Source organism: Heliangelus exortis, chromosome Z (assembly GCF_036169615.1).
Source record: "Heliangelus exortis chromosome Z, bHelExo1.hap1, whole genome shotgun sequence".
Taxonomy (NCBI): Eukaryota; Metazoa; Chordata; class Aves; order Apodiformes; family Trochilidae; genus Heliangelus; species Heliangelus exortis.
In genome coordinates this window covers 25,740,241-25,757,844 of record NC_092454.1, presented here as the reverse complement: position 1 = coordinate 25,757,844, position 17,604 = coordinate 25,740,241, and the positions used below count along the sequence as shown (strand labels likewise).

At 37.5% G+C, this 17,604-nt stretch overlaps 1 protein-coding gene across 3 annotated transcripts in view; it reads right to left on the bottom strand.

The window, feature by feature from the left end:
* The window catches only part of MCC (MCC regulator of WNT signaling pathway), a 185,795-nt gene that overhangs the window by 155,392 nt on the left and 12,799 nt on the right, over nt 1–17,604 (bottom strand). For 2 of the 3 annotated variants that reach the window (XM_071731178.1, XM_071731179.1), the window contains exons 2-3: nt 15,821–16,068; nt 2,393–2,604 (exon numbers count right to left, since the gene is read on the bottom strand). In XM_071731178.1, coding sequence (XP_071587279.1) covers nt 2,393–2,604; nt 15,821–16,068 — 460 coding nt within the window. The remainder of the gene's footprint in view (nt 1–2,392; nt 2,605–15,820; nt 16,069–17,604) is intronic. The other variant, XM_071731180.1, reaches the window with a different exon arrangement.

Here is a 17,604-nt window from a genome sequence, read left to right as displayed (position 1 = left end):
AAAAAAAAAAAGCTGTAATATATTGGGATCTTTATATCTGAAGAACCCTCAGCATTTTTTTGATGAAATTTCTACATGCAATAGCAATGCAGTAGCCTTCACACTATGCATTCTTGAGTAATACTCTGTACCTGTGTCTTCATATTTACAAACGTACAACAGGTTACCAAAGCAAATCCTTTCTAAACCATGATCAGCCAGAAGTATACACAAAGGATTCATTGGTACATTATCACATTGAAACCTGAATGAATACCAGATCCAAAACGGACACAGCAACACACAGTTCCTAATCCAGAAACAAAAGTATGCAATCCACTCTTGTGCACAAATTGGTCTTAAAAACCTCTACTTAAACTCCTGCTGAAGTACATTCTGCATCCTTTAAAATAATCAAGTGTGAGACAGTTCATGGCTTTCCAATGGTAATGGTAATTTTTAAGCACAGCAAGCAAGGCTGTGGAACATATGCAACTGAACAGAGAACTGTATGTTGATTCACTCACTATCCTTCTAGGACCTAGACTTGTACCTTTTCAGTGAATTACTGTGACAGCAGCTTTCAGTGTGGAGAAGTACTTGTTTCACCAGTGTAGTTTGGCCTGAATTTAGCAGTGTTTTCATACAAGTCAGAGATCATGGGACAGAATGGAGCTCAGGAAACATTAAAAAACTCAGTGTCGCACAATTTGCAAAAGAGTTTAATATCTACCTATTAGTAGGTACCTACATTTAGGTGGTGTTTCTTGCCCTGATGATGTCACCCAAGGCAGAGCCAGATGTCTTACTGGAGAAACACAACACCTACAGTTTCTCTTCTATCTCCAAGTCTAATATTATCTTAAAGGAGATGCTAGATTGGAAAGATGTGACTATTCATTTATAAATCTACATGATGTCTCTTAGTGACTTAAAATCGCTCACATATCTGGAAAACTACTGGAACACATAAATTAAGCTGCTAACACCTATAATTTCTCAGGGACTCCATTTTACCTTCTTTATAATACATGTGTGCCTCATTTTCCACTTTCCAGTATCAATATGTTCCTGTCTAGTTTTGAAGATAAAAAAGCTTGTGATTTATCACAGTGGATCCCTTACTATCCTCCTCAGGGAAAATGATGACAAAATTCCTTTAAGGTACTGTCAGCTTCCTTCAACTCTTTTTTCCCTTAGATAAGTTTTAATATATATTTTTACTCTGCATATGTAAACTTCATGTCTTATACCAGCTCATGCTCAGGAACTTAAATAAAACTTAAGAGGCTTTTAAAACTTCCAGAATATCATAATTTTCTTTTCAAATAAGGCAGCTTAAAGAAGGTGACTTTTGACTGTCACCAGCAATCACTTCCCTTAGTAAATCTTGAGCAAGATGTTGGACTAGGTAACTGTCCAACAGAATCCTGAAGTACCCTGACAGCTTGAATTATCCTATGATACTATCCTTAGGTGATGTAATTTAAATATAAAGTAAATTAACTGTAGGTATGTGTTTGCTTTACCTATTGCAACAGTGAACATCCAGTAAATATAGTGTCTTTATGTTTTCCCAGATAAAGTGATTTTTTTTTTGTCTCATACCCATTAGGAATATGCAGTTATTGTATGAGAACACTAATAATCTGATGGAATTTTTGCCTTCTCTTTACAGTTACAAGGCAAAGGGATCATAGGATAGGAAATGGGATTGTATTTCATCACAATCAAGAGTGTCAATAAACAGTCATTTAAAAAAAGAGAAACTTTGTGTGTTCATTTTAACACGTCTTCTCTATATAAACTCCTGTGCAACATTAATCAGAAACACGCTACAAAATGGGTGGTCTTTCATAATATGACTGGCTTAAAATTAAAACACAAACTTGATCCCAATATACTGACTGGAAAGCAAAATACAGTGCTCTCCTTCTTCACTAGTTACGCATTTTTTTACAAAGTAGAATAGTTCTTGCCTGTGGAAGTAAAAAAGCACAATGACAGCACACCAATGATTCAAAACAATCACCAATTTAGTGGGCCCATGAAATAACATGGGAAGAATTTTTCAGCATAACAGTTCTGAACAATCTGACACCATATTTAAAAATTGGTAGGAAGTTTTCAGACATGACTCTAATTTTGATAAGTTATATTAATTGAGAACTTCAGTTTGGCTCCTCACAGAATCTTACACTTTTTGATGAAAATCAGTTACACAATCTTTGGTGATACTGCACACCAACCAACTGCTAAAATCACATTGGTTTTCCTGGTAAATGAAAGGCAACAGCAGTGTGGCATATAAAGACTCAAAGGCTCTAAGACTGGAATTAATATGCTTCTCTGGGGGATGGGGGGAAATAAATTATTTCTACAGAACTTAAATGCAGAGGCAAAATGCACTTACAGTGTTGGCAAGTTCTAAGTAGCTTCCTCCAACAGAGCTGCTAAAATCTGAGGCCCGAGCTAGAAGTGTTTGCAGAGCAGCCCGATGAGTCACATTTCTTCCACCACACTCCAACACTTTTTGTAGAGGTAAATTGCTCTGGAGGTCTGGACTTTGAAGGTCTCTTGCTCCTGAATCATATTCCCAGCTTTCTCTGGCTCCTGATAAGGCACCTAAAATGTAGAAATGGAAAAAAATTCTAGCATGGTCTGTGTATAAAGAGCACAGAGAATCACACAATATCTTGAGTTGGAGGGGACCCGTAAGGGTCGCTGAGGCCAACTCCCTGCTCCTTGTAGAACTACTTAAAATTAAACCATATGACTAAGGGCACCATCCAGACACTCCCTAAACTCTGGCAGGGTCGGTGCTGTGACCACTTCCCTGGGGTGCCTGTTCCAGTGACCCAGCACTCTCTCAAGTGAAGAACCTTTTCCCAGTCTGAACTCCTCTGACACAGCTTCATGCCATTTCCTTGTGCCCAGGATGCATGGATCTTTTACCAAATTACAAGATTCAGAAGGAAAATTAAAGCATTTGCATACATTACTTAGTATAAAGTAAAAACCGTGTAATTTACAGTAGCTAAGGAGCACTGAAAGATTGTCAGTTACCAAGTGAGCACTGATTAAGGAACAAAACATAATTCAATTTTTGTTTACAGAATACCAACAAAACACGTGAATCTTAGCTGTTCATTACTTCTTATGTTAGCACTACCTTTCTAATTACCTCAAGATTGCTTATTTCAGAGACCCATCAATCACAAGGTGTTGAATTACAAATCAATGCAAGAACATGATCATGCAGCCAGTAGCAACCTCTGAATGCTGAAGAGAAGGCTTCTGTATCATGAAGCTGTAAGCTTGCTCTTCCTCCATGTACAATCCTGCCCATTCCCTACTGCCACAGACTTGTTCAAATCCTAAAACAAACTTAAGAAACTTCTCTTAACTTATCAGTAAGTATTTAATCTCTGGGTGCTGCTCCTTCCAATACTACTGTCCCACCCCTTTTAAATTCCTGTTATGTTTTAGGCTCAATAATTGCCTATGTCAAAACATTCCATGGTAGACACTAGATTATTTAATAATCTTGGTCAGCCCTGTAAAATTTCAATATGTAGCATGATGAAGATTAAAAACAATTAAATGGCTTGTCTAAGCACACAGCCTAAGATAACAGAAGAATCCAAACAGAATTCAGAGCTACAGACTAGACCAAAACTCTGAATCCACCATGCAATTATCAAACCATAAGTAATTGTCTGTAACAACATCCTATTAGTTTGAAAGCTTTTCGTTCTTATGAGCTAGATCTCTCTCTCAAACATTCATTAGCATTCTGAGAGCTTACCAATCAGTGGTTATTACTTATTCAGTACAATGTCAGGGAAAAACAATAAACTATATAATGAACCACTAAGAGACTGTCTCTCCCTTGCCAGGAAAGGAGATGTTTCAAAAGTGCCAATGGAAAACCAGCCAGAAGGAAAGCACTGAGAATATGCTAGTCTTTAAACATGGAGGTAGAAAATAACACAAAATAAAAAATAACAACATTTTATATTAATATAATTACCATGATTCATTACCACAGGTCCAGGTAACAAAGATAAATTCAATTACATATACACCATCAAGATCATGTACCACCGTATTTAATCTATCTACGTGCTGCATGTCCTTCAACACAGCTGAACTAAGACAGGGCTATCAAAAATATTTTACACTGGGTGTCATGTACAGTGACCAGTGATTAAGCACAGTGTTAGGTATCGCTGCCCTCTTGAGGCTACAGTACACCATACAAGGGAAAAAATAATTAAAAAAAAAATGGTAACCCACAGAGCTGAAGCAGCAGAAATAACTCTGGAGCCAGGGAATCAGTTCTGCCATCTCCCAGGCTTTACAAGAACACGTGAAACAATTCTATCTGCACAAGCACAGCTACAAAATTGAGAGGTGGTTACATCATGTAAATACTCTTCTTTTTACAGAGCTAAATATGGCACATATTTCAACAGAGAAGATGCACTAAATTTCTATTACTCCAACAATGTTCTGCAAAAGGGCTTTCACATTGATTCAATTTTGCTTTGATGAAGACCCAAATGGCCTTTACAGACTGCACCACCTGCTATTCAATTGGAAGCACTTACAACACACAGTTGGCTCAGAAGTCAACTGTCAGTCACAGATGGATACAGGAAAGATGGAGTTTTTATGACTCTATTATGCCTCTTTTTTTACCTGAGTTTTCTTACAAGCTCAACTCCGTACTCTGTAATTTAAAATACAGTTACCAAAAATGTAAGGAGAGATGGATGTTAAAAAAGATGGCCTTTCCAGTATTTTATTTTGGGCTTAGCTTAAAAAACCCCACACCTCTAAATTTGCCCACTATTTTCCTAACAGATTCCAAAACTAGATGTTTAGATGCTATCCTCCTGTATCATGCACCTTTCAAGTCTTAGCTTTCCAGGGAAATTCTGGAGTTGCCAAAACTGAGACTTCATTTGTGTCACACCCCAGAAGGTGGGTGCAGCACTGTCACCTCTCACAAGGTGAGCACAGCTCCACAGGGGTGGGGGCCAAACCAAGTACCATGACCCATGGAGTGGGCATGGGTAGGGTTCCCCAGAGTGGGGATTGACCCAGGGGGACTCAGACTGGACCCCCTTGCTTTCTAAACTCCTTCAGAGAGGAGCCCAGGTGCAGCTGGGCCCAATCCTCCTCCTCCTCTAATTAATCTCTTCTAACAACCCATTCAGCAAGATTAAGTTCTCTGCACAGTACTCAGGAGGGTGGTTACTACCCAGGAGGTTTGTATAAAACACAACTTTACTTAAAAGCGAGTAAGATTATAAAGCATGTCTGATTACAACTAGCAGAATTATGAATGATGGTACTTTCAAAGCAATAGATTACAATTTAGCAAAACTTAAGGAAGTTGTCAAAGCAACAGGTTACAACTAACAAAACTTAACAAAGCAACAGGGCGTAAAACCTAACACAGTTAGAAACTATGTTACTCTCACGTGCAAGAGATAACAGAAACAGAGACAGACAGAAGAAAGAGATAAAGAAGAGATAGGAAAGCTATCACCACCCTTGGATCTTGGTAGGAAGTTGTGGTCCTTGGATGGCGGGTGTGCATCCAGCATTTTGAGTGTGCCTCTTTATGCCACCTGACCCCACCTTTTCGGGGGGGGGGGGGGCTTTGGCATATCTTGCACAGCCAGGTGTTCACTTGGGCCCGTCCAGATGGGATGACACAGCAATAACCCTGATTTCTGTGCATGTGCCCTCTCCCGTGTCTCTACCCGGGGCACACACAAGATGTCACTCTGCCTCTGCAGGGCACAGCTTGCCTGCCCCTGTCCCTTAGGGAATAAGGACAGTGTCCTGCCTGTCAGGGTGGCATCAGACAGAGCTCCCCTTGCAAGGACAGTGTTCAGCTGATGGGGATGGCCACTGAAGGAGGGACTGCTCTTGTGAGAATAGGGCACAAATGAGGGTCTCTCCTTGAGAGAACAGAGTCCAGATGGCTATCAAATGAGGCCTCCACCCGGGTGCAATGTCCATTTTGTCAGGGAGGCTGTTTTGAGACAAATATTCTTTTCAGGATTCTACAGGTTGTAAATGAAAAGTCAGGGATAAACATACGATGCTTGTACATTGCTGTAGTTAATATACAAAACTTGCTCTTACAATAGCAATCAGAAAGAAGTCATCTCTGGGTATCATGACACACCAAAAGCTGATTGCTGACTTGATAACTAGAAATAGATAGTTCCTAAATCTGTGGTTAGCAATCAGCCTTTACAGAACTACATACGTGCCACAGCAGTTTTCCCTGTAGCTCTACACTTAACAATCATATGAAACATTAAATTTCTGCATTAAATGAAACAAAATCATTGTTATTTAAATACTCATGTATAAGCATGCCAGAAAATTAGTTATGACAATTACCAAACAGAAAAAAAAAAAAGTAGTGCAACATTTGTATCGGCTAAATAATATAAGATTGTTTAGTTTAGTTTTTTAGGGCTGAATGTATACATCAGACTTCTCTAAATCTGCAACATCAGAGCTTCTGATTGCCTTCCTAGTACTACTACCCCTTTCCTGTCTTAATCTGTATTTCATGTTGTAGCAAACGTTCAGTCAACAGAAACTTTTTGTTTCTAGCCTTTTATACACTAAGTGAGTAGAGTATATATCAACCCACTAGCAGAAGTCAGGTCAGTCACAGGAGAGCAACCTTAATCTTGTCTGAAGACTTTTATTTAAAGATTTTGGCTTTTGCAGGTTTCCCTGTGCACTTAAATTAGCCTCAGCTCTCACTTCCTTGCAGCTTACAATTATTTAAACTCTGACTTATGATACCCCATTTAAGAAAAACAAAGGGTAGTTTAGTTTGATGACACATGCACATACAAGATTCCATGATAACAGACAAATCATGTGTTGGTGAATTGTACCAAAGCTGACTGAAATAATTTTAATCAATTATACGTTATAATCAATTACACAATTACAATACATTAATGACAAATATCATTATGGTAGGCTACCTTGCCCATTTGCACTGAAACTTCATACTAGCTTAATTTTCCTTTATCAGTTGCAAAGATACTAGTAACAGCACAGAGGTGTGTGTTGTGGTGTCATTCCACCATTCTGATCTGAAAGAAAATGGCATTTCATCTTCTCTACTAACAGTTAAACTTCTACCTTGAAGGCTTGTGCTTTGCAACAGAGAGGCAGATGCCTACCGTAACAAGTCTACCCATACAGCCAGGTTTTTTGTTTGGTAAAGGTGACCTTACCAGACTAAGCTGACAGACCAAGAATCACGTGATTCCATCTTTGCTCAAAGTGTAGGGAAGTAGGAAATATAACCCATAAAGATCAATGCTGAAGATGTATATGTTGCTGAAAGGATGTGGGATATCAGGAAAAGTGAGGTACTGTAAGCCTAGTCCTGCACGAGCTTCTCAAATGATTCTGGCTTATGGATGGCAAACATATAGACTGTTGACACTAAGCTAGTGTGAGCACAAGCAGCCTCTATGTCACAAAGCTACACCTCACACAATGAGAGTCTTAACAGCAGAGATCTGAAGCCTGATCACTGCTTCTTATGAAGCATCAGTAACATTCATTTACTTGAACTTATTTACATAGCTTAGGCATTTAGCACAGAATGCAATTTACATGTGCACTGGGCCTAACTACCAGCTTCTGGGAGAAATTTCATTCTAGAACATTAAGATTTTACAGCTAAGTGGGCAGAGTTAGGTCTTCTCTATTTGGTGTTAGCCTCTGCTCTCAAAATCTATTTCAGTCATCCATGTTTTGTAATCAGAACATGCATAATTGTTTTAAAACATTTTCTCCATGCCTTACTAGATGCATACAACAATTCCTGGAGATACAGTCCATCTATCATCCCATTTCACACACCAGGTAACAAAGTAAGCATAAACAGGATTTATAGTTAGACAACCAGTGACTCCGCAGTTTTCTAAGGTAAACCAGACAGCTCCACTGTTTTCCACTGAAAACAGATGTGAAAGAGTAGGCCCAGCTATAAAAAGTGGTGGGGAGAGGAAGAAATCAAGAAGAATGAAAAATAAATCTTTGAGACATGCAGCTAACATAAGCTGACGCAAAAATTACAAATATTAATGCACTTTAAGGAAAATTTAGAAGAGAGCTCTTATTGCTCAAAAAATGCATGAAGTACAATAAGTCAAAACAACTGAAGATAAGCTTTTCCCCAAAGGAGATGAACTTTATATGAAGCCAACCTGACTAGAGAAGTGAAAATTATAAAGTCATATTTAGAGCTTATTGAAACTGTGTCCGTTACTTTCCACATAACACCACCAGTCTCTGTAACACCAACGTTCTCTCAAACACATTAGAAAACAACTGTCTTCTCACATCCTGCTGCCTGTGATATTTTTGCTGGATAGTGCTTTTATTCACATAAGCCTCCTGGAAGACCTCTTTTATTTCTGGAATGGAACCTACTTAAAACCACAAGATAACCACAAAAGGCTCTGGGCACATCAGGGACACACTCCCACACAGGAATCAAAGACCAAAGCTTCTAGCATCACTGTCCAAGATTTATCACCTGGTAAATGCCTGAAGCCTCTCAGCTAGAGTAACTCTTTTCTATTTAATAGTAAACACACTTTAAAAACTATTTATTATTTTGCATCAGACAAAAAATGATGTGATCAGACAACAAACAATATGAATGATGTGGCATGGTAACAGAGTGATGATTATAATTGAAGCTTGCATGCACAGATGGGCAAGAATATTTGTTTAAAATACAGAATACTGTCTGCTAAACATCCATTAAAAGTTGTAGGGAAATTCAGAATAAAAGATATTTTTTTGGAAAAAAAATCCGCAGAAGCATAGTTTTAAAATGCATTCCCAACTCAGTACTCAGTCCTAGAGAAAGTTTTCATCAGAACTTTCTGCAACTATTCTCCAGTCACCTAGAGGTAATGATTTGCTATGGGACAAAAACTTATAGGAAATGATGAATCTCTAATACATGGGTCTGTGGGCTTACTATATAGGTCTTTTTTGCTCCCACCATATCCTTATCTGATCTGACGAACATTCCACAGAAGATACTGTGTTTGCTTATGTTATTTCAGTGCTTGTCTCATTAGGACTAGAAGGGACAATAAAAAGCTCCAAGGGAAGCCACAGCTATATCCCCTCCTGACTACGCAGCTTACTCCATGGGAGAAAGCTGCTTCATTAAATTAGATCTGAGATGAAAATTGCATCAAATCAATCAATCTAAAAAAGAGGAGCCTTTTAAATGTTAAAAAACATTGCATATGACACTTCTGGCAATTTTATTTTAGATTTACTGTTTTCTAAATCTCTTAAGTAACAAAACTTCTAGAACACTTTGCCAAGACAAGCAAACATACTTTGAAAGAATATGAGCTGACTTGTATACACTTTTACTAGTACTAGCAATATACAATACAATGCACATGCTTCATATCATTAGAAGGATCACTAAAATATCTGATTAGTATCAGATAAATGATCTAATCGAGCATTATGGTTTTGGCATGAAAATATGGCAAACAACAAAAGTAAAGAGAAGTCAAGACTTGACTGAAAGAGCTGGCTCATGTATTGAAGGCTCATGCACAGCTTTACGTGCACATTGTAAGCGTAGTATTTATACTAAGTACAGCCAGCTCACGATTCATCTCCTCTCTGTCTCTGAACTAAAATTATAACTATTTTTCTTTCTATTGGTATGTTTCTTCTAATCATACCAAAACAAGTTCACTGAAGTGTCCTCAGAACCTCATACAATGGTACATTTGGAATTCAGGAATTGTGTGCTGCCAGGGTATAACTGTATAGTACACTCACTAGAGATATGAATGTAGAGTAAATCAGAGAAATACTTAAATGTACATTCAAAGAAATTATAACAATTTGAAACTTAACCAGCTCTCCCACTTGCTAAAGTAATGCTAACAACTCTTCAGGCTTTTCGGTTTTAATTTTTTTTTTTTTTGTACTCTATGGCATATTTTTCTAAACAGATTTTTACAAACTCCAAAAGCTACCTAAAATCTTAAGAAAAACAAACTGAATGCCTATCTGAAAATTAGGACAGATAGAAAAAATGAGCATACCAAGAAGAAAACCATGAAGCAGACAGTCAAAGTTTCATGATGGGGTCACAGCCTCGATGGACAAAGGCAGAGCAAAAGATGTCACCTACATGGACATATGCAAAGCATTTGATACTGTCCTGCACAACATTCTGATCTCTAAACTGGAACAATAAGAATTTAATGGATAAGGAACTGGCTGGGTGGTCACACCCAAAGAGTTGTGATCAATGGCTCAGCGTCCACATGGAAATGTGTGACGATGATGATGGTGTTCCTTGAGGCTCAGTACTCTTAGTCAATAAAATAATCTGCATTCCCCTGTAGGTATGCACATGCCCTATAGGCATGTTCTGCCTGCTGGTCTGTCTTTTCCCTTTCCTCCAATCTTTTACACCGTTTGATAATTTCCAAGACATTTGATAGTGGTGTCAAGGTCCCAAATGTAACAAATTCCTGTGAGTTCTATGTCAGGCACATAGGTGACAGACTCTGCTAGTGCTCCTGCTGAGACAAACAATGCAATGTGATGCAACGCTCAACCTTGATTAGACACAGTAGGGAAGGAAAAAAAAAAAAAAAGCAAAACCAATATGTTTGCTCCTCATACAACAAAAGACATTGTGCTACTCATGACTCCAAAACCCCCTTGGAAATCCAGGTTCATTTGTTCTGGTACTCATAGAAATTATCACTCTTAATATCTCAAAAAAAAAAAAAAAAAAAAAAAAAAAAGTTAATTACCTGTATTCTGCTGCTTTGCACAGCTTGTGGTACTAGAAGAGTGTTTAGAAGTAATAAATTAAACCACTTACAGTTCATATGTAATCTGGCAGATATTCACAGCTTCTTCAGTCTAACAAACCTAAGGTAAAACTTTGTTCATAAATGTCAAGAAAGCCTGCAGCAGACCTTTGAGACAACATGCAGCCTCTAGTTTTAATTAAATATAGCATAAATAAATCAATGCATTAGTTTCTCGAAAGAAATTTATTTCCAGTATGATCAAACATAGAATTAATGAAAAGCAAAAGTAATGATTTTTAAGCCTCAGCTGGCCTGCCTCTCATGTTTATCCACAAGCTTAATTTGAGGCTGCATTTCAACCATTCCTTTGATTAATTCTCATTTTTGATCCACAATGTAAATAAAATATCACGTCAATTTTTCAAGGGACTTATTTTTAGTAAATAGAAGGGGGAAGCTTACTATGAATTAATTACTAAATACTAACCTACAGCCAAAGACTGCTTGTGGACTCTGGTATTCGTAACTATTTATCTAGAATATTAAATCAGATTAATAAGTACACACAACTTTCAGAGCTGGGGAGCATTGGGTGGGACTGGAAACCATTCCCCTGCCAAAAGGAAGAATTTACTAATAGTACCACTTCTTGATAATCCTCAAAACCAATTGGTACTAGAAAACCACTATTCTTTATCATGGGAAAAAATGGCCATTTGCCAATTACTTTTTAAAACATGTAATATTGTCACAGCCTAGCAGTTTGGGCAGACCACAAAACTAAGGGCAGAATTCCTCTCTACACCCCCTCCCCCCCTAGCAAAGGGAAGACTGAAGGGGAATAAAGACTGGAGACTTTAAGTTGGAAACTCAAAACAACTGGGTACAGATTTACTAATAGAGGGGAAAGGTAATAACCTAAGGGATAATAAAGTAACAAAGAATACAAATATACACAAATATCTCTATACACAACCCGATAGATAGGGGCTCTGACGAGCAGGTGTCGTGCTGGTGGTAAAGAAGCGCAGGGGAGCAGCAGCGCAGCCAGGAGCGAGCGGAAAGAAAAAGGGAGGAGCTGCCTGGGCTTCCCGAACTTTATGGGCAGGAAACAGGAGGGAACAGACCCCTCCCTTTGTCTTCTGCCCCTCTCAGGTCTGAAAGCCTTTTTTCTTTAGCTCCTCCTGTTCAAATTATGACAAACATAAAAAATTCTAATTCTAGCTGTTCTATAAAAAATATAAAAATACATAAAATTGAAAACCCAACAGAAGCCACAAATTCCTGCCTTAAATCATCAGAGGTGTTGTTCTGCTGTACTATAGGTTCTCATTCACCACCCAATCCACCTCCATTACTCACTAGATGACTCATACAGATTTATTGTGCCCACCGTGGCTTTTAGGCTCCAAAACTGGAAACACGACCCACAGGGCTAATCAGTCACTGACATTTTTCCTGTACTTCCTACTGAAAGGATACGTTAAAGAGTCTGGTAGCACATGCTCACTGCAAGATTCTAGCAACACTTTCAAAAGTCATTTTATTTTTTACAGTATTTTAAACCATGTCAGAAGATCATTAACAGAGTTCACATTCCATTTCACTTACAGAACTATTTCTGGTTACTACTTGCAAAGCATTGCTAAAGCTCTAATTGACATTAGCAGTGTAGTGTAAGAACTACAATAAAGTATAACAGGTTTGAGTTGCTGATATGCAAGCAGAAAAAAGCAACATTACAGTAACTTCAAAAATGTTCTTCATGCATTTGAAGAAAAGATTTATTTTTTGTCAAGATACGGATGCTTACTGAGCACATATATGGCTACTAATATATAGATATAGATATATACACGATACTGATAAACCAGAGTGCTGCACCTTGACCAAAACAGCCAACCAGTTTCCTTACTTCTGCATCCCACCTGGGAATACAGGAGCAGAAGCATTAGTTGGGCAAAGTTGGGCAAAATTATTAGAATAACCTTATGAGTGATAAAAAATGATGGGGTGAAAAAACTCAATAGTCACTTAGATGCAACTATTTCTTAGGACTTTTTTTTCCTATTTAATTTCTTTATAATGAAAAAATTAAAGTTAACAAATATAATAATTTCTTTAGATATGGGCACATGCATTTTAACGTTTGGTTAAGAAATGCCTGCCCAAAAATACTGTCTGACTGGTAATGTCTGCACAACTGCATATAAATTCATAGTGAAAAACATCCATGGCTCAGACTGGATTCCTTTACTTCAGATCACCAGGACCCCTGCTACTCAGGAACAATCATATGATTCTTGAAGTGTTGCAATTTATGCACCCCACATGCATACATGGCAACAGGAATATAAGCAGTTGACACATTATGTAGAAATTAGTCTCAAGGAAGGCCCTAAGAATTACCTTTGAAAATAACCTTTATTCAAAAGTGTTCTTTTTCTGAAAAAAAAAACAAAAACAAAAAACATGTCTACAATATTTTTTGATTTGCACATGATGAGTTCTCATGTCTTAATTTTTGGAAAGCAATAGCAAACAATACAACAGTCAACAACTTGATCACTAATGGCTATCTGTATGAGCCTTCAGACACATGAAAGGCATGAAAACATATGCAGATCATAATTCAAGATTGACTGCAACTACAGTTCCTCACCTCTCATTATGTTAATACTCTGTGCAGTTTAAATAAATTACAGTTATGTTTTCTTTTTAAAAAAAGATTTGCAAAACATCCTGAATAGTACTGCCACAATGATTTTCTCTTACAAATATAAACCAGTATACATGATATTTACTGTTATTTCTTCCCATTCTATTTTAATTTGCATGGTGGAGCATGTTCTCTAATTACTGAAAAGATTTACAGAATCTGCAAGAATCAAGGCAAGACAAATATAAACCCCATTAATTCCTTACAGGCTTAAAAACACAATACAGTGAAATAATCAGCACAGAGCAAAATACCAAGGCAGGAAATGCAAATGTGTTACAGACTCATTTTTTGAAAAAAAAAAAAAAATTAAAAAATGAAAAGAAGTACAAACTCACCAACTTCAAAAGTGCATTCAATTACTATTGGAAAACTAACAGAAATTGGAAAATAGGAAAGAGTAAGGATTGAGTTGTTTACATTAACAAATTTGAATGTTCATCTACTGATATTTTTTGGCAGCAATTAATAAGGTTTCTTTGTGGGATACACTTTGAGACTAATATACACCTTCCATCAGTAAAGCTTAGGACCTATCTGCTATCCTTGATTATTAGAAACAATAATTATTAGACTGTTTTGTCTGAGAAAGATTTAAAGTCCAAGTTGCCAGAAATAGGGTCAGCAAACAGGGAAACTTTGTACAACATTCTGAGGGCAGAAGTAGTTTTCTGTTTTGAAGGAAAATACAATAGTAGCAGCATTGAAAAAAAAGCCAGCAGATGCAGAAGATAATTATGTGAGAATGCATGCCATCCTTAATCCAGATAAAATATATATATATGTATATTAGGCATATTTTGGTTTTCAGCTGTTGTCTGATACAGCACCTGAAAGAGATTCATGGGATGGAAATACAATTGGTGCCAAGGATTATGAAGACTGGATATAGATACTGAAAGAGTAATGGGCATAGAAACTGCCAAGCTAATAATCTTTCAGTTCAGTAACATATATGCAAGGATAAACTAAGGAAATGGTAACCACAAAATATAACAATATATGTTATAAATCTGTAACAATATCTGATGATGAAGCAGTAATAGATGGAGAATAAGCAGAGCTATGAAACAGACTTGCCATGCTGAGAAGCCAGGAAGAAAAGTTAATAAACATGAGATGATGGGATGGTGAAAGAGGTGCAGTCAATCTAAAAAGCAAAAAGATAAGGAACTCTCCTAGGATTCAAAGCAAACAAGGAAAAATTGAATGCCTGGCACAACTAGATCAAAACATCCACAAAGCTACTAGAAGACAGAAAACATTGCTAAACTCACACCTCTGCCTCCCCATATAAATAAATCCAAAATACCACACACACACAAAAAAAACCCCAAACCAAACACCTACTTAGTTTTACACTCTTGGAAATTGACTAGGGATAAAATAAAGTCAGGTGTGACTGACCAATAAATTTCTACCATAGAAGGCAGCTCGGAGGACATGGCCCAAGGTTTTTCCCCTGAAGCTCAAGGAATGATGCAGGCTGGGGCTGATCACAGCTGTCGCAAAGAAGCTGACTTGATCTCAACACCAAATGGACCTGACCTGAGGTTTTTGCTTTAGGTAAACAGTTGTCAACAAATCAGTGAATCAACTGGTTTTGTGTTTCTCCCTGAATTTATTCAGTCTGAATGTCTCCCTGAGTTCACCACACTATTATGGGGAAGGTGTATATGTGGTTCAGCCTTCCAAAAAGACTACAAAATGTAACAGGTAACAAAGGAATTTAAAAGAGATTAATGGGCTTTAACTGCTTTCAAGCCATGCATGATGTCTTCCCAGTGAGACTGGCAGTGCCTTCTGTCATCATAGTGAGCACATACTAGAGAATTACATTGGTATTGTGATTGAACTGTGTATTGCAATTGCTGTATTGCAACATAACACACAGACACCTTCCATGTGGTCAGAGAGACCTGGGCTCTGAAAAACAGGTCAGTTTCATGCAGATCCAGAACACATGTAAGAAGGCTCTCCAGGAAGATACATGAAGTATAGCTGACTGTAAAAAATATTCCTGACTTAATCTAGGAGACATGCAAAGAAAAACTACTGGGCTACCTAGTGTAGGCACACCTGTTAAAAAAGTATTTTAAAAAAATAAAATAAAACCAAACCAGGGTCATGTATTCCTTTAAGGGGGAATCCTGGTGCCAGTAAAATTGGTAACAAAACTCTCAGAGTTCATCTTTTGTTAAATTACACAAATAGGACATTTAAAAGTCATACCTACCTAAACTGTTATTGCTGCTAGTTGGCCAGGAAGCTATCCTATCCTTCAATTTTTTCTTTTTACAAGAGTCATCCAATTTCACAGAAAGCTTCACTTCCTCCTTCCTGATTTCTCGTACCAGTTCCATGCGGCACAGACTAAAATCCTGGAAGGAAATTTTTCCATTTTCATCTGCTCCCAGCTGGTGCATGATCTCTGTGACAGAGTCCTCCATATTCAGCTGGCGGCACACCATCAGCAAGTCATTCCTGAGGATATTTTTAGAGGGAAGATAGGGGCAGGGGAAGGATGGAAGAAGAAGAAAGATGGGAGAAGTGGGAACAGAAAAAAACAAATAGTTTAGTTCATTGGAAAAGGAATATTAACTTTCTCTAGTTTGTAAATGCATAAATGCACAGACATTTAAACTATTTTTTTGCTAATCTAACAAAGGAACTATGAGGTTGGAAAGAAATTCCAGCACAGAAAGACTATGGAAATAAAGGGAATACTTTTCTTTAAGTGTTAACCTCTATTTTCAAGAAGGAATTTCATTATTAACACTTCCACTAGCAGAGACTGACACAAGGCTGAGATGAATCCTACTGTTGATCTTCACAGTATCTTCTGAAGAGGCAACAGTAAGAATTTAAAATATTATCCTCTGACTGGAACAATGACTTCTTAAATCTTTATTTTAGTCTGGACAGGCCAAGAAAATTCCTTTTGCCACTGAACAACACAAATCTGAAGAGGAAAACCATATGAAGCAGACCATCAGCCAAACACCTGATATTCTCAGCAGTGGAGGACACATAGCTTCATGGAAATTCCTCCATCATTTGCTTCACCAGAGACTAAACCAGCCCCTCAAAAAAAGGGAAGATTTTTTTGAAGATATTGCCATTCTGTCTTTTTTCCAAAATGTAAACCACTTAACAAAAAAACCCAAAACACTGCTGTCCTCAGGCAAACACAACTTTGCAGCTGTAAACCCAGATGAAATAATTTTCTTTAGCATGAAATGAAGGGAGTTCAGCTCATTTCTGGGCGCTGACAGTTTTCCTTAGCAGCAGGAGACAAAGCTGATAGACTCAGCCTGCTGTTACTCAGAGAGACTCAGAAGTCAAAAAAGAGGGAGAGCAAAAAGACCTTCTTTCATCCTCTTCTCCTGTTCCTCTCCCATCTAGCCCCGTCTCATTTTAGAGAGGACAAGACACTGTGAGAGAGAATAAAACAAAATCTTGAAACAGGTTCACCAGCAACTGAAGGATGACAGACACACATTTGCCAAATAGCACCTAACCACATTCAAAACAAAATGTGGGTAACTCAATTCAGTCAGATCTGAAGCAAATGCTGCTCTACACTATCAGAAAGTTCTTGGTGCCACATTCTGTGATTTCAAAAGTTAAAAAAAATTACCAATACTTCAGCACTCTTACACTTCAATATTTCTTTCCTGCCATGCTTTTCTTAAAATACTTTTTGAGTCATAATGCATAATACTACCACCCTGCTTCATACCACAAGCAGTATTAAAATGAGACAATTTCTTTTAAGTCTTGCTTATTTTTATGTTGGGCAAAACCTTTTGTAAAAGGAAGGTAAAGGAAATGTGTAAAAATATTACTATTATGCAAATTATTAGCATATTTAATTAATATTAATATTACTTCACTACTGAACATCACATTACTTACTACCTGAACATCATTCAGAAGGTTTCTATGAAAACAGGATACATAACCAGAGCTCTTGCATGAACAGTTTATCTAACGTAATTCATTATCAAATCCAAGGTC